Here is an 18,545-nt window from a genome sequence, read left to right on the forward strand (position 1 = left end):
TCGAGGTGTTCTTTCTCAAGATCTCTACCGATCAAGAACCTTCGCCAAAAAGAGCAGGATAGCAATAGTTTTAGAATCATGAATTCCATTGTCGAGGTTTCCTTTATTCTAGATTCCATTACTTGGGTAACTGGATCCCGACTTAGACGTGGGAAACCTCAGTAGCTTTGGGGTTAAAATCCAGAATATTCCACTATACTGCATATTGCACTTCCAACATCCATAACTCGGGTAATTGGGTCCCGATCTCGAAGGTTGATGTCTCTACGAACTTGCGTTTGATTTCTCTATTATTCTACATTAAAATATTTCTGTTTAACGAGGGTCGAAATTTTAGCCCATTTTCATGTTCGATTTTTGCGTAATTCCAATGGTTTTCCAACTGGGGACCCAAAACTGCACTTCCAATATCCATAACTCTGGTAATCGGATCCCGATTTCAAAGGTTGATGTCTCTATGAATTTGTGGTTAAATTCCCTATTATTCTACATTTAAATATTTTCCTTTAGCGATGGTCGAAATTTTAGCCCATTTTCATGTTCGATTTTTGCGTAATTCCAATGGTTTTTAGTATGGGACCCCAGAACTGCTCTTCCAAAATCCATAACTTGGGTAATTGGATCTCGATTTCGAAGGTTGATGTCTCTATGAGTTTGTATATGAATTCTCTATTAATTCACATTCAAATAATTACTTTTAAAGAGGGTCGAAATTTTAGCCCATTTTCATGTTCGATTTTTGCGTAATTCCAATGGTTTTCCAACTGGGGACCCAAAACTGCACTTCCAATATCCATAACTCTGGTAATCGGATCCCGATTTCAAAGGTTGATGTCTCTATGAATTTGTGGTTAAATTCCCTATTATTCTACATTTAAATATTTTCCTTTAGCGATGGTCGAAATTTTAGCCCATTTTCATGTTCGATTTTTGCGTAATTCCAATGGTTTTTAGTATGGGACCCCAGAACTGCTCTTCCAAAATCCATAACTTGGGTAATTGGATCTCGATTTCGAAGGTTGATGTCTCTATGAGTTTGTATATGAATTCTCTATTAATTCACATTCAAATAATTACTTTTAAAGAGGGTCGAAATTTTAGCCCATTTTCATGTTCGATTTTTGCGTAATTCCAATGGATTTCATATGGGGACCCAAAACAGCTCTACCAAAATCCATAACTCTGGTAATCGGATCCCGATTTCAAAGGTTGATACCTCTCTGAATTTGTGGCTCAATTCTCTATCATTCTGCATTTAAATATTATGCATATGCATTTAACCCACTTTCGACAAGTTCTTCAAGGTATTCACCCTCTATACTTACCGTGGCTGCACTTCTAAGCACTTTCAGTCACGAAATGCACTCCCAATGACGTCAGCTTCGACCGACCCTTCCCCAAAAAGTTGGAGCAACTTCAAGTGGTTGTGGTGTATGTACATTTAAAATGTAATTTAATTTATCATTCTTGTTCGGCGTGTGATCGTTAGACTCTTTAGATTTTCAGAATTCCATTTTCTTATGCGTTTTCTTTTCTCATCTGGCTTTTGTTGAAAAATATACATACACAGACACGAAAAAAAATGCCATGAAGAAGCTGATAGATCCGTGTGATCGTATGCTGCATACAAAAATTGACGGCAATTCTCAATTTTTCGAAAGTTCGCAATTCGTTTTTCTTTGGTTTCGTGTGTGTATACGTACGTATTTATATATATATCTATTTATATGTATGTTTCTTGTTGGGAGTGTGTGAGTGTACTTACTTATTAGGAATAAATAAACGTGTATAAATACAGATATAAATCAGGGGAAATCACATTGCACTTAAAATTATATAGTCAAAGTTGAAATCATTGATAAATGAACACAGTCCGCGTGCTTCAGTGTGTGTTTGTTTGTTTGTTTCGTGTGTACAGGAGTTATTATCCTTGCTAAATACATCAAACAGGAATGGTGGGTAAAACTCTTGTGCTAAGGCTAAAATGGCTGTGATAATATTCCTCGATTCGATTCGATGTGTTTTGTGAGAGTGTGTGATTGTTGATTTTCAATTTTCCATCTTAGGTTGTCGTTTGGAGTGTACACCTTTCAGTTTTCGAGTTTTGAGTGGGTGTTTCGAGTGTCTCGAGGGTGTTGTGTGTTTGACAAGTCATTGATTTTGTCTCACAGCATTTGTAGTTTTTAGTTCTTTAGTTATTAGTTTTGCTCTAGTTGCAGATCCACATTAGTTGGGCTTCTAGACTATAATGCCGCCGTCGTAGGCGTAGTCGGCTTTGTTGTGCATGACGAGTCGGTTTTCCACAAAGTAAAAGCTGTCCGAGCGCGTCTCAAAGGGGCTCGATATCATCTCAGCCACTGAAAGAGGTAAAATAGATCCATAGATTAGTGACTTACTTTTTTAGATGGAAAATTACAACAATAATATTTAAATCATACTTTTTCACTGCTCAAATAAATACAAATTTGTAACAAGGTTTCCAGAATATTCTTAAAACAAATGTCCAGAAAATCCATTAGTAGTAAAAAAAAACATAAATGTATAACAATTTAAAAGACAGAGTAAACAAATCTGCATATTGAGCCCAAATAACTATGCTACATTTTTTACAATCATAAACTTACAATTTGCTTAATAAATATTTAATAAAATTTAGAAAAGAGCTAATATTAGATAGATACACATTCAAAGTAGCCTGACAAATAAAATCTCATTAATATGCCTGGGACAATCTACTCGCAGACACCCAACCAAAACGACCTTGACCCACAAACCCCTTAAATTTTGGCAGCCACTCGCACTTGGCTGAGATTATGTAAAATGGCTCACCTAGGTCGGGTGGAAGGTTAGGAAACTCGTAGATGTGCTCGCACGTGTTCTTCGAATATGGAATGCAGTAGCCGAACTCAAAGTCGAAGGTCTTTAGCAGGCGATCGCGGAAGAAGTGGCGTTCGATCATGCGGAAGTTATTGACAGGCTGGCTGCCCACAGTGAACTCCACGCTGAAATGAGGGAAAACAAATTAATAAAGAGATATTTAGGCTAAGACAGGTTACAACGCACGTGGCTCCCACTGTTTTGAGGTTGAGAAATGCCGGTGTGAACTGATAGCGCACATAGCGTCCGGCATTCGGGTCGGCAGTGTCCTCCAGCGACAGTTCCTCGGCTGCCGCCAGCATGGTCTCCTCCACGGACAGTCCGTCCGGGTATTGCTCGCTCGGCGGCTTGGCGATCTCGAAGAGCACGGCGCCGCTCTCCAGGTCGCGGATCTTGAACCGCGTGAAGTCAATCTCGAACACATTTGCATTGGCGGAGCAGAGATAGTCGTCCGTGATCTTGGTCAGGTGGAGCACCTCGTCGGGACTCACGCTGGATGGCTCCGCCGCGCGTTTCGAGTCATTCGAGGCGCCGCCCGAGGCGGCAGCTCCCGCGGCGCCACCACTGCCGCCGTTGGCCTCCACACCGCCGCCGGCCGAGGAGGAGCCTGCGGCCGAGGAGGACGCTGTGGCCACGGCAGCGGCACTGGAGGATTGCACGGGATTCAGTTGCTTGCCCACCACACTCATTTTTCACGGCGCTTTTTGGTGGTATTCTTTGTGTCTATGGGTCGTGGGATCGGCTTCTGGAGCTGAACAGTTTCTGGTGGAGATTAAGGCCTGTCTGGCTGGCTGCAGCAGTGGTGTCCTCGCGATTTCAAGCTACTCCGCAGGGTCACTCTGCAAGAAGGAGGTTTTATGAGTGGTATTCTATATAAAAACATTCATTTAATGGTTATAAGAAGTATATGTAGTTAGAGCAAAGAAACACTACGAAAAAATGGAGTATTAATCAATTTATTTACACAACAATATTTTAATATGGCTTTAAGAAGTTCGCTTCTTTTTTAAGTAATAAATATATCAAAAATATATTTGTTATTAAACTTAAAAGTAAAGGAAAATTATTATACAGATTGATAAGTATTATCAAAATTTGCAGAAAATAAGTAAAATGTTTTCCAACAAATTAAAATATTGTTTTAACAACTAGAAAATTAGTAAGTATTTCAAAAACTTGTAGCAATATTCGAAATGTTTTTCAACAAATGTAATTACTTTTTTATTAAATAGAAACAAAAAAGAACAAGAAATATAAATAATATATATAAAATATAAATAATATATATAAAATATAAATAAAGAAATATATATATAAAATATAAATATAAAATATAAATAATGTATATTAATTATAAAAAAGAAGTACGCGGAGAGTTAAAAAATATATATTTAGCAATATAAAAAAATATTTTTTTAACAAATAATTTTCATATTTTTTTTTTCATAAATTAAGCATTTAAAAATAAAACAAAAAATGTAGGTTAAGTATTATTAGAGCAAGAAAAGTGGATTTTAATCAAACAAAATTAGTTGTAAAATAACATAGTAGTTATTTTGTACTTGCATAATAAAAGTGAACAATGAAAAATGCGTTTTAATATATAATTTTTTAAGTAACAAATTTAGAACTCACCCACACAAGCACACAAGCGTAGGGTTGCCATAAAGTGTGCCAGGATATTCTGGTGGAAATCTAAGGCTTCCCTGTGGTTCGCCAACTATTATGGGTATTATCCTTTCGCTTTCCACTTCTCACTCTAGAAAAACAAGAAAAAAGCACAATTTTATAAAGGAAAACCTTAATTAAGGGGAAAGTAACGTAAATTCGGTAAGGAAAGAAAACACCACTCACCCACACCAATGCAGGTTGCAAGTGTTGCCATAACATTTAGCTGCCAGCAGCAACAACAACAACAAGGCGACGACGACGACGACGACGGCAGCAACAAATGCACACAGCACAACAACAACAGGGGGCAGGGAAGTGCGTGTGAAAATCACCAGCAACAACAACAACAGGCCAAGCTTGCAGGCGCGACCTAATTTCTGGAAAAGCTGATTTTCCCTTTATCCGCTGCTGCTTCTTCCTCTTCCAGCCTTCTTTGTGTTTGTTTTTCCCTTTTCCGTTTGTTTTTCGTCCTTTGTGTTAGTGCCTGTCCGTGCGCGCTGGTGTATATGTGTTTGTGGAGCTTAGTTTATGTTTTTGTTTTTGTTGTTGCTGCTCTGCTGCTGCGCTGCCGGAGGGAAAAATCGGTTGAATCACTTAAGCGCCGGCATTCCACACTGCTGCTGCTATTGTTGTTGTCGTCCGCTAGGCAACTCCACTTAACGCATTTAAATTACGTTAAAACATTGCACCTTTTTGCCCACTTTTTGCACCTTGCCACTTGCAATCGATGGCGCTATCGATAGCCTGACGTTATCGATGGTGGCCAGGTGAGCTGGGGTGTGACCGTTTTGCAGTTGAGCAACAGCGCTGCCACCCGCCAGTGTGTACACACTTGAGCTGAGTTGGCGCCACTTTCGAAAAAATAATATTACTGCCTTTACAACTGCTTATTAGTATTTATTATGCATTTGTTTTTATAGATGTATAGTTTTGGGCTATGTTAAGGGTCACAATATCTAACAGCAGCTGTGGTGACACTTTTGGCGCGCCTTTCAAAAAATTAGAAACGAAAAGCAAAACGATAGACTAAATAGAAAATGTGTTGAAAAGGCAAGGATGTATATAATATACACAAACTATTTGTGCTTTTGTAAATAATTTATGTAATTCTATAAAAAGTATAACTCCAAATCAAGCCAATGATACCTTTGTTGCTCTAGAAAACACCATTGAGTGCAGAGCAAACTCGAAGGGAAATACTTTTGGAGCGTGCAAATGTGTTAAATGGCGTGTCGATCGCTTCCCCAGCATTTCTGCGGCCGACAATTAGTTAATATCCATGCAGCCTGCCTGCTTCTCCTGTTCCCAAGTGCTGACGAGCGCCCTTCGAGTGGCTTCCCTTCCTCTCCCCTAGGACAGCGATAAGCCCGGCCCAAAACTCAAGTGTCCTATCCGTATCCCATTGCCTTTTGCAGCGCACCACCATGCCATATACCACACCATACCGAACCCATTTCGATTTCCATATTCAGACGCACGGGCGCCAATGCCGGATCATGTTCGTGCACTGCAAAAAATGCAGCTTACATCTGGAAAAACACCAGGAGCATTTTTAGGGATTATTCGTCTATACAACTATCATTTATCTTAGTATTAACATTTTTAAATGCTATATTGAATTATAAAAACCGAAAATGAAATTAAAAAATTTTTTTTTATTATTATTTAAATGGAAAAATTTTGTTTTCCTATATAGATTTTTATAAAATTAACAAACCTAATTTTTTTGAATACTTAATACTTAAGTAAGTAAGTATTTACTTTAATATAGCCTATATAAATATGCCATTTTAAACATTTTTTGTTATTATTTTTTAAATGAAAATTTTCTTTACTTATAGTTTTTTTTTATAAAATTAAAAACAAGTTTTTTTTTAATATTTACCTATGGCATAGCTCTTGCTTTAAATTTTCAACTGAAGCGAGTGCGATTCTTTACCCACAGTAATTTACCCAATTATTTCTTGCCGTGTGGGAGGAAACTACTTGAGTTCAATTCCAGCTCCTCCTTTTCACATTTTCTCTGCCTTTGCTGCTGTTATTGTTGGCCCTAAGTGGGTATTTTAATATTCGCAGCCGGAGCCAAAGAAGTGTTAAGTTTCAGGGGCCACATATGCACTTATCCCCCGACCCCCGGACCCGACCCCCGTCCGCCGGGCTCTGCCCCCGCCCCTGGGCTCCTTCTCCATGGGCGTCCGCGTTTCCTGTGTTTTTTATTTTTTACTCGTTTGCGCTGGTGTGCATCTGTGTGCCGGCACTGGGAACGTGTTCGGCTCTATCTTTAGTACAGTTTGGCTGGAGCTCTCCAAACTGACCCCCTTCGCAGCGCCGAGCCCCCTCTCACCTGATTTACCCCCGAAACTCGCATAAAATCCGCAGACAGCCGGGCACCTGAGGAACATGCCATCTGACAGGCCGAAGGGGTCGCGAAGGATCCGAGGAATTCGCGGGATAATCCATCTCTTGGATCGGCGGAGATGCCATAGGCAGGATTCGGTTTCGTTTTGGCTAAAAATCGTTCCTTCTTCGAGATTCGAGATTTTTGGAGCCACATTTTAATTATAACAACAAGAAGTGACCTCTTGAAAGTGGTTGCTTTGCAAAGATTTATATTTAAAAATTAGTATTGATATTTACTTTGTGTTAATTCCATAGGATAAAAGCATAATTTTTATCCTAATATAGTATTTTTTGTAACCTCTAAGAGTTTTAAAAGCCATTTTCTGTAATTCCATAAGATAAAAGCATAGTTTTCATTCGAATATACAAATTTTTTATAGCTTCTAACAATTTTATAAGTAATTTTCAGTAAAGCCAAAAGATCGAAGCTTAATTTTCATCCTAATATAATTTTTTTTATAAATTTTTACAATTTTAGAGTTATGTTCAGTAATTCCATAGGATAAAAACATAATTTTCATCCTAATATAATACTTTCTATAACCTCTAACAATTTTAAAAGTAATTTTCGGTAATTCCATAAGATAAAAGCATAATTTTCATCCTAATATAATATTTTCTATACCCTCTAAGAATTTTAAAAGCTATTTTCAGTAATTCCATAAGATAAAAGCATAGTTTTCATCCGAATATACAAATTTTTTATAACTTCTAACAATTTTAAAAGTAATTTTCAGTAAAGCCAGAAGATCAAAGCCTAATTTTCATCCTAATATAATTACCCTACCCCTTCAATAGGTAGCTCCCAATCCTCCATACCTATAAAACTTTCCATAGTTATAGCCACTTTAGACCTATCAACATCGATTGGCATTGACATGGCAAATAAAACCCAGCGTTCGATTGTTAGTTGGGAGAAATTGTTTGAATATTTATTTCTTCCATGGGCAGGCTGGGGAGGGGTTTTTGAACCATAGACTCAAGTACCCCCTGTGCACTTCAATATGAATATGTGTGTGAGTGTGCCTGGGTATCGAAAACAAACAGTAGAGCAACAACAACCGAAATCGTGGGCGATAAAATTCGTACTAGAGTGGGGGAGCAGGGGCGCAGCACCAAGAGGGGCTCGATCGGTGGGTAGATTTCGATTTTCCTCAATATCCTGGATATCTTATCTATATTATAAGCCTTTAAAAACTATATATGAATATTTTTTTTAGAGTGCAGCATATGATTTTAATAATTTTGATTTTTTTATTTAGCATGTTATACAAATAAATGTAATATTAAAAAAAATTTTAATTAATTAAAATGTTTTCAGCCTTTTGTAATTTTTACATTAGCTGTTTTTATTGCATACTTTTTGGAGCACAAAGTCCCAGACTCTAAATCTTTACAAAAAAGAAGGATGTATGGTAGTAAATAAAAAAATTGATTCCTTTTAAAAATATTAATGAAAATATATTAAAAAAAAAGTACATAGCTAAGTTGATACGGGACCAACATTTACTGAGTTTTTCTTTAACCAGCAAAGCTGGTTTTAAGTCTGTTTTTACCAATTCATATTTTTCATATTTTTTTAGCAACCCCCCTTTGAGGAGACGCCCCTGAGGCAGTTCCAAGTGGCGATGACGTTATGCGCGCCGGACGGTCTGGCAATGCAATGCGCAGTGCACTCACACACACACCGGCACACCTCGCTCGCACACTCGCACACACACTCCACATCGAGTGGTCGCTGCGGTGTGTGCGTGTTTCTGGGGTTCATTCCTGTGTGTGCTTCATACCCTATAGAGTAACACCTCCCAAGCAGCGCGTTCAGTTCGTCAAAAGCGCCAACAACAACACGCCTAATACACTGCACACAATTTTGGAAGAGAAATTCGTATCGTTTTTTCGGAAATGTTGGTTTTGGGACCTGAGTTTACCTTGTACACTGAGGAATACGAAATATAAATGCCTCAAACAGTCACACTTTGCCCCTTTTGACAAATAAAAAAGGAGTATCTTTACATATGGTCATACTGTTTATTTTCTAAAGGGTATTTTCCATTTAACAAAGTTGGGTATGTTAGAACAATTTCTTACTTTATAATTTTTACATTTTGAAATCATTTATATTTTTAAACAAACCTAAATAAATTGATAAATAAATGAATATGGTCATACTTTTTTATACGAAGGTGTAAATTCAATTTTAAAAAAATCACTATATATTTTTTATAGCACTACCAAAAATAAAAAGAAAATTACTAAATAAATTTTGTTGCACCCAATTTTTTTCTATGTGCACTCCTAGCAAGCTGTACGTGAGGTCTCAAACTGCACTTTATTTCATTTTTCCCAGTGCAGCGGGAAGAAGAAGCAGTGGAGCCACAGAGCATAATCTAAATGGAATTTTGCTTTGCTTTGCGCTTCGCTTTTTCGAGCGATTTCTCAACCGAGATACAACAACAGTGGGCAGCGACGTCGACGCCGACGCCTCCACTGCCCACTCCCCCACATCCCCCCCTTCCGACTGCCCTTCGCCCACCCGCCGTTTCTCTCAGTGCACGGCCGTGTGTGTGAGTGCACTGCTTGCGTGTGTGAGTGCGGATTTTTCTGGCGACAGACTGTCTGGCCTGACTCTGCCGACGCCTCAGCCCGCGCCGCTGCCACCGCAGCCGCCGCCGTCGACGCCTCTGCCACCTCCGTCTCCGTTTGCTCGGCCTGCCTGTATATGGCGAGTGGGAATGCGTCAGTGTGTGCAGGCACACACCACAGCCCACGAAAATAGCTCCCAAGAGACCAATTTAATGTACTTAGCTGCAAAAGTAAATGGCTTTTTTGTTCTAAGGAAACACTAATTGGTATTTCATTTAAGTAGCATTAGCCAACAAAAATTAATCAGTTTTTAAATAATAGTAAAGTATAGTAAGGCATAAAATCTTACTGTAAAGCAGAAACATTTTATTATTTCCAGAAAATTCCCTAATTTTGTATTAGCACTTGGAAAGCATTTATATTTATATTTTATATTTATTTACACTTTATTGATAATTTTTATAACTTTTTTAATTGTAAAAATTATTTTTTGGCAAGGATTTCTCTTTTTTCCGTTTTATTTTTAAAGCTTTTTAATGTGACAAGCCAATTTTAAATATTTCAGACTGATTTTTTCTTCATTCTAAGATAGTTTTCGTGTAATAATAACATTAAATATTTGTCTTAGACCTGAATAAATCGAATAAAATTGTTAATAAGTATAAAAGTAACATCAAATATGTGTAATAAATATGAGAAAATCTCTTGTAATGGTTTGAAATTTGACTCTTTCCTACAACATGCTGGAGAAACCAGTTTGGTTGCCTGCCCCCGTAACTTGGTGCCATTTCCTTGTCCTCCACTGTGGCTGCCCGTGGCTCTAAGAACGTAGGTGTGCCAGTGTGTATGTCTGAACTTTCCGTCCGTTCCGTTTGTCCGCTTGTCCGCTCGTCCGCTTGTCCGTTTGTCCGTTTGTCCGGGGCACGAATGTTTTGTTATTGCGGCGTTTTGTTATTGTTCCTCCGTGCTGATATGGATTCTCGATGGGCTGGCGTGGCTTGGTGTTGGTGAGTGCATTATTGTAGGACTGCTGGAACTGTCGGATTGTAGGTATCTCAAAACCGAAACTCGACCCAAGCCAAAGACCAAGCACTCACAGTCGCAGTCGCAGCCACAATCACACGTACAGTGGGCATTGCCTTCGCAGAGCTTGAACTTTACCTTCCAGAGGGTTGCTCTTGCTCCCTTTCGCCATTCTGACCTTCAGGAGGAAAAGGAAACCCGGTGCTCAAGTCCCGGAGTGCTTTAATTGCCTGAATTCTGGGCTACAACTGCCAGAATTCATTCCGACGATTTAGCTTTACTGTACAGTAAAGGGGCAGGCTGTAAAAAAAACAAAGAGTATTCACTTTGGAAACTACTTTTTATGCCTAAAACCTAGTTTTAGCTTAAGATTCTATAGAGAAACTGAAAAGTAGGGGTTAAATTTTAAAATTCTATGGGATTTCTTGGTTTTAAATCATAGTTTTATTTTAATATGCATATAAGAAGCTCAAAAATACGTTTTTGACTTCAATATTCTGAAAGTTTTCTACCTTAAAAACCTACTTTTATGTTTATATATCACCTTTGAAAGGCGTTTTAGCTTCTTGTAAGCAAATATTAAAGAATAACTTGGACTAGAACATACTTTAGCTCAAAAAACATACACTTTCAAAGGAAGAATCCCAAAAAGCTGCTATTGCACTCGAAAACTGGAAGGCATAGATTCAAACCCGAAGACACACAAACAAAAAACGCACATAAATATTCCGAAATAATTTATCTACACATATTCAAAATAATGCGCACATAATGTCTGTCCGCGGGCAGGGCCGAAAAGTTTATTTGTCCGCCCTCCCAAGGAATAAACTTTTGTTTTCCACCTCCCCCAAGCCAAACACCCCAGCCACCCAGCACCACCCACCGCCCGCTGTATGTGCAGCATGCTTTATGCCCCACATGTGGAGTGCGCGCGCGTTATCAGACTCCAAATATTGGATTTACATAGATAGTTGACCTCAGACCTGTAAACAAACCCCATTTCGGGGCTCGGTTGGGTGTCCCGCGTACAGTAGGCACTGGAGAAGTGTGCTCAGGGGGCGGGTGCGAGCAACAGCGGGGGTGAGTCGAGTGCCAGGCAGATCCCAAAAACGATCTGTAGTATAGTACAATCCCAGGCAGTTTGACATTAGATCAGCTACCTTCTATAGACTGTCCAGATTTCTCATTCATAATGTTTATAGATACTGTTAATGTATTATAAATTATTATAGGTTTTCAACAAATGATATACTATAGGGTAAATATTCTACAGCATATAGATCAGTATATATAGATTATATATGATATATAAAAGGTTTTCAAAAAATGTTATACTATAGGGTAAATATTCTACAGCATATAGATCCGAATATATATATTATATACGATATGTTACAGGTTCCAAAAAATAATATAGGGTTAGTCAAAAGTGATATACTATAAGGTAAATATTCTAAAAGACCTGAATAGACTGTCTAGATCTCTCATTTATATAATATAGATCCGAATATATAGATTATATATGATATATTAAAGGTTTTAAAAAAATATGGGGTTAGTCAAAATACTCTATAGAACATGAAAACTGAAGAAAATTATAATGATTTGGTATTACAAACCTGGTACAAATCTTAGACAAAAGTTTAGAAAATATTAGAAAAATAAAAAATGTAAAAAAAAGAACTTTATAAGGAAAATACATATATGGTAAAATATTATTTTCAGATGATCTTCCAATGATTGATCAAATACGATGTAATACAAATCAAGGCTATATCTATATTATATTATTATATATTATATTATATTATTTATAATATATTTCTAACAGAATTGAAGGCATGAATCATTACCACCTCAAGATCGAGTCTGCTTTAAATTCCAGTCTTCGAGGGACAAAGAGACAAGTACTTCCTATGATCCCCCCACCGCAAAGGGCCACAAATCACACCGAAGATCTGGGGGTCCTCAAGGTCCAAACACAGTCCTGGGCGAAGGGCCTCTTCCTCACTAATGCGAAGACCCGTTGACATGGGTCTCCAGTCTTTGGTATGCCAGGCCATCCGACCTTATCTCCCATCTCGGCCCTTCTTTTTCGGAAACCCGAAATGGAACTTCGAGCCTAGGTCTATGGGTCCCGTGTAACGCCTGCGGGCGGAATTCGAATTTGATTTACGACGCCCCATGGATTCCATTGCCATAATTAGTATTTCGGCTGCGTCCCCCTCGTGCTGGGCCTAATGCCATGGGTCTGGCGGCCCGAGCGATTTATGGACAGGTGGCGATGTCGGCTGGCTACTGTGCACCCGATTTCCTCGGCCGATTGCCCATGCCACGCGCGTACATCGCAGATATAGAAGTGTGCATACGGATAGACGGATTGATAGATACGTAGATACGCAGATACGCAGATGGGCTGACACGGAGCCAGGCGGAGACGGGGGGTGCGTATCTAATGAGGTCTCCGGCGGCTCATTTAACTTTTAAACGAGAGATACCGCCGCCTGAATTATGGCCACCTGCGATGTCCCCGCCTGAATCACCAAATATCGCCAGATACTGACTCCGACACCGGCGTCGTATGCATAAACATGACCACGTAGCCCACAATCTCGCCGGCTACCGGATATGGATCCATTCATCATCCCAGGTGCCCGGCGGAGCCATCCTCATTAGACGGCGATGATAAACGAGCGAGGCTCTCCGGGATGACATCCGAAAGTGCCACTACAGGTGATAGATGTCAATAAAATGTGTAAAATATTGCACTGCCGATCGATTGTTGGCATACTAAAACGATTCCCTGTGCAATGTTCCGAGATTCATGGGGACGCCTGCAAGTAAAAGTCAGGAAATTAGAGATATGGCACTCCATTCGCTTGCTAAGCTTGGGATCTTTCCAATTACCGTCTTATAACACATACTTTAAGATTTGCATAATGTTTGATGTGGGAAGGGAACAAAAATAAGGATACCAAGCTACTATATCAGTTTTCCTTAACTTAGGATCTATTATATTTCAGTTCTTATAGGATATATTTAGAAATATAGATGAAAAATGTAATATTATTATTTAATACCAAATATTTCATTGAATTAAAATAAAGATATGACCTATATTTCTTAAATTTCTTAAACTTAGGATCTATAATATTTCAATTCTTATATCATATATTTAAAAAATGATGATGAAAAATTAACATGATAGAAAAAAAACCATTGGTAATAATTCATTAAATTAAAATAAATATATCAAGCCACTATATCAGTTATATTTAAACCTAGGATCTATAATATTACCTTTCTTATATCATATATCTTAAAAATATGGCTGAAAGTATAATATTTAATATAATAGATAATATTTCATTGATTTAAAATAAAAACATTAATCAAAAACATCAGTTTTTTTAAACTAAGGATCTATAATATATTGGTAATATTTAATAAAATAAAAAAACACTATATAAGTTTTATTTAAACTTAGGCTCTGTACTATTTCCATACTTGTAACTACAAATGTAGTTAAACAATGAATATGATCAAGAAAACCATTAATAATTCATTGAATAAAAATAATGATACCAAACGACTTGCCAGTTTTATTTAAATTTAGCATCTTGAAGAGTGCATATGATCAGGAAACCCTTGATAATATTTCATTAGATTAAAATAAAGATATCACACCACTATACCAGAATTAATTAAACTTAGGATCTAAAATATTTAAAAAAATGTAGCTGAAAAATGGTTATTATCGCATTTGATTCATTCATTGAATCACTATAAAGACCGAATTAATTCCCGAATCTGAGGAGATTGGCCAGGTAGGCGATGGCTAGGTGCGTGTATCTCGGATCGCCGTGGTTTATGGTGCGACCGTAAACGCAAGCCAAGTTCTTTACGGCCTCTCCGACACAAACCCTAAATGTGGATTACGCTAATATTGCCCCCTAATAAAGTGGCCGTGGCTCAGGGTCGAGTGTTGCGTCTGATTGGTTTTTCCCACGATTACAATTAGCCGGACGGACGGTACGGACAGGCGGACGCTGACGCGGACGCGGACACGGACTGACCTGCCCCTGACCCGAGCTGACCCTTCGCCAGGCGGAACTGAGAGGAAAGGAAACGGGCCGGCAGGTCGGCGCGACGGATTGTGCACTAAGTTGCTTAATCCGACGGGAAATCCAAAACACAGCCCGCAGCCGATCCTCCGCTCCCGCGATTTAAGCCAAAGTTAGAGGCACAGGCACAGGCTCAGGCCCAGGACAGGCACACATGTGTGTTTGCTGTGGCCGGGAAAGCCCCAGTTTAAAGCTGGACCAGCCACCACATGTTGGGCTGCGTACCTCACAGGTTCACGTTCCCGGGAAGCGAGGGCCTCTGGGAGATTCCCACAGCCCGCGGGGCACAGCCCGAGGCAGGTCACCTCCTCCCGGCCGGCGAGGGAGCCACTTGTCGAGGAAAATGCCAGAGGCAGCCATCAAGTGGCGTCTGAGGAACCTCCTGGGCCATCCTAACGCCACACAATAAAACAGCAAGCTGAGGAGGATCTACCATAGATACAGAGAGCAAAGAATCTTTAGGGGATTACTTGGTATTCCTAAGTAGATATCTGTGCATATATCTTGTAATATAGAGATCTATCCCAATGGCATGCCAAGAACCTTATGTATGTGGATCATGATTTTAGAGATATATAATGATATTAATAACAATTGTAAGCCATAAGTCTGTTAATCTTACTTCCTGGGCTATGTAAAAGTCGGTATTACTAAAAAAGACTAGGGAATCTATAATAATAATCTATACTACCTTGAGTCTATATAATGTTGTAATAAGTATAGATCTTAAAGTTCATCAGGATGCCAAAGTGTTTGTCTGGAAAATAATCTCCCAGCTTTGTGGGTTAGTTAGTATTACTAAAAAACAAGGGAATCTATAATAAGTAGCAATAAAAAACGCAACCTTATATAATAATATAATAAGTATAGATCTTAAGGTTATTAGGATAAATGCAATGGAACCTATAATAACTATATAAAATAATATAATAAGTATAGATCTGAAAGTGACCAGGATACCTAAGTATTATATTAGGCTGAAATCAACCTACGATCTTTATGGGTTAGATGGTATTTCAAAATTAAGATGAGAACCTATAATAACTCTTAATATAAAACTCAATCTCTGTAACTCATATTTAAATCTTTAGTATTATAATAGAATAAAATACCATTTTCATAGTCCTGATTCTCTATAATCAAACGATCAAAAAGTTAAGAACAGCCACCAACAGACTTCTGTAACACCCCTCAGACATCCAAGGATTAGAAACCAACCCACTGATCCAAGGAGAGATCACCCGTTGGCTCTGTGAGTCACAGTTTGCGGTCGGCGATGACAGGGTTCCCAAGACATGATCACCAACTGATCCCCCGACTTCGTAAGCCCCCCGGGCACTCACTCCGTCGCTCCGCAGATTGCACAACTGCAGGGCCTGGTGTTCCAGATGCCACATCTGAGTTTTCTTCATGCACTTCGATCTTCAGTCACTTCAATTTGATCGACAATCGACGATCCCCGATCCCCGATCTCCGATCGCCGAACGACGGTCGATGGCTGTGTGAAAACAAGTTTCGTAACTATGTAAATTAACCTCCATGCAGCCAGATCACGCGTTGCCAGTTACTTTGCCGACTGATCACGAAAGTGCAGGCCGCCGAAGAGGGAGAAGCTCCATATGGGGACACCGAAGACTGACCATACTCTCCGCCTCTTTTAAATATTTACTTTAGGGCGGAGTTTGTTGACTTGTCATGTGGCCAAGTCACCAGCTAGTGACAGTGGGATGATTCCTAGTTTTGATAGGATACCTATGCATAGAGATACAATTTGTATGGAATTCGTAACCCTTAAAGTGGTATTCCTAAAAGATCTTTCAAAATAACCTCAGATATCATAAGATGTGTACTTAAATTTCTAGAAATATTTCATCGTTTCTTGTTTTTCTCTGCAGTTCTTGGCTCTAGTTCTGCTGTCAGTGCACCCAGAACCAAGGAAGTACAAATGTGGTAACAAACCAAAGCAGCGACCCATGCAAAATCGGTAATTTCTTCGACTTTTAGCCCCGTGGAATAGATCAAAGCACTGCCAAAAAAGATCGTTGGCCAGGCCACCCACACGCGCTGTCGAAAAGGCCTGAAAAGTGCTGAGATCACGGGAAAATACTGCTGATCAAAGTGGGAAGTTCGGGTTCGAAATGCCAGTGCAGGGGCGAGTGAAAGTGAAAGAACTTCCACACAAACGAACGAACTGCACAAGCAAACATATTTAGCTAATTTTATGTTGACTGGGCAGAAACACTGGCAATTATGGCCGTCGCGAATACACAAGTTCATTCAGAATTTGTGAGTATGCAACGATCTGGCTATATGTATCTAAGAGACCCCAAAAGAACTGCTTGGCAAGGGCCTTATATGGCCACCCATTTGGCAACAAAGTGTACGAACTTGGAGTGGGTCTAGAAAACCATACATATATATCTCTTTTCCGCAAGATACAGAAAGAAAGTCGTAGGCAATACACTACTTGTTTCGATGATCCATATGGGTAAAATGCCCTTCTTATCGGGGCAACCATTCGTATATATAGTACAACCTGAACTGGTTATCTTGAGCTTTTTATAGAGCCATTTTTGCAAATAATCTTTGAAAACATTCCGGATTCAACTGGTTCCCACAGCTATTTATTGGTGGAACATGGACTTCTTATCCCAGTGGCTTTACATGCTATATCATGTGGTCGTAGTCATCGCTGTAGTCATACCCCCGAGCTGGAAAAGTACCGGGCCACATTCCAAGCTCAGTAGTTGGCCGCCGATTGGTGGTTGGTGGTTACGTGGTGGTGCAGCAATCGATCGATCGATCAGTTCGCCAAAGTCGAGGTCGCACTACAAAGGGGCACACACTGGTGTGCCGATGTGTGTGTTTCAATGAAGGGGGTACATGGGGTGGCATGGGCATGTGCGCAGAAACAAAGGCCCAAGGGGAGCCGAGCTACAGTAGCACCTCTGGGGCAGACGATGTCGTATGGGCCAAGTGGAATTTGAAACCAGTTCGAAGATATTTTATAAGAAATCGAATTATTAAGAGGGCCTGACTCCAAAATGAAGGCATGTAAATACCAAAATTACCATCTTAAGTCTAGGTACTACTTAAAATATAACATTTTTCTTAATATATTCCTATTTTATATTAATTTTTATGTAAAATAAACCAGAAACAGCATCCCCCGTCCGTACTTGTGATGTTTCAACTGAGATCTCACACAGTTTTCTAAAATTGCTTACAAAAGATACAAAAAGTATCTGAAAGATAGACGTTTTCCATACGGATTCCAGCGAATCGATTGGAAATTATTAGGGGGGCGGGGGTAATGAATCAAAATGGTTTGTGGGGATCCCGGGTAAAAACCACTTTTGGAATTTCGCCTGTACCGGAGCGTCGAAGTCGACGTCGGCGGCGGCAGCGGCGTCGACAGCGACGACAGAGTGTCTGGCGGCGTAGCAAGAACTGGCGACATTCTGTCTGGTGGCGATCGCCGCAACGTTGCCGCTTTTCATGGGCCTGCTCTCTCTCTCTCGCTCGTCAACGTACCTGTTTGGGCGCTCGCTCTCCCGCTCTTTCGCCTCTTGGGGCAGACACAGCGACGTCAGCGATGAATGTGGATGAACGACGAAATGAATGTGTGGCAGCGCAACTCCGGCCCCCGCTCTGCACCGCGCTCCCTCACACTCTGCTCCTTCTATTCATTCTCTCTGCTGCGGGGTTCATCGAGACACACACACACACACACTTGCGCGCTTTGGCGCTTGCTGCCCACGTCCGCTTTTCTATGTGCCAGCCCGCTCCAACGCGCCGCCGTTCGGGCGCAATGTGTGAATACGAAAATAAATTAAATAACATTAGCTTGGTACACCTTGCGATTGC

At 39.7% G+C, this 18,545-nt stretch overlaps 1 protein-coding gene across 1 annotated transcript; it reads right to left on the reverse strand.

Annotated features, from left to right (window-relative positions):
- Nucleotides 1-1,424: 1,424 nt before the first annotated feature.
- LOC108022030 (protein unc-119 homolog) lies at nt 1,425-5,287 on the reverse strand. The gene is made up of 5 exons (XM_017090875.3): nt 4,732-5,287; nt 4,513-4,636; nt 3,064-3,716; nt 2,830-3,002; nt 1,425-2,357 (listed from the first exon to the last, which is right to left on the reverse strand). Exons 3-5 carry the CDS (start codon nt 3,564-3,566, stop codon nt 2,239-2,241), a joined length of 795 nt encoding a protein of 264 aa, XP_016946364.1. The 5' UTR covers nt 3,567-3,716; nt 4,513-4,636; nt 4,732-5,287; the 3' UTR covers nt 1,425-2,238.
- Between the last annotated feature and the right edge of the window lie 13,258 nt (nt 5,288-18,545).

This window comes from Drosophila biarmipes, chromosome X (genome assembly GCF_025231255.1).
Source record: "Drosophila biarmipes strain raj3 chromosome X, RU_DBia_V1.1, whole genome shotgun sequence".
Taxonomy (NCBI): Eukaryota; Metazoa; Arthropoda; class Insecta; order Diptera; family Drosophilidae; genus Drosophila; species Drosophila biarmipes.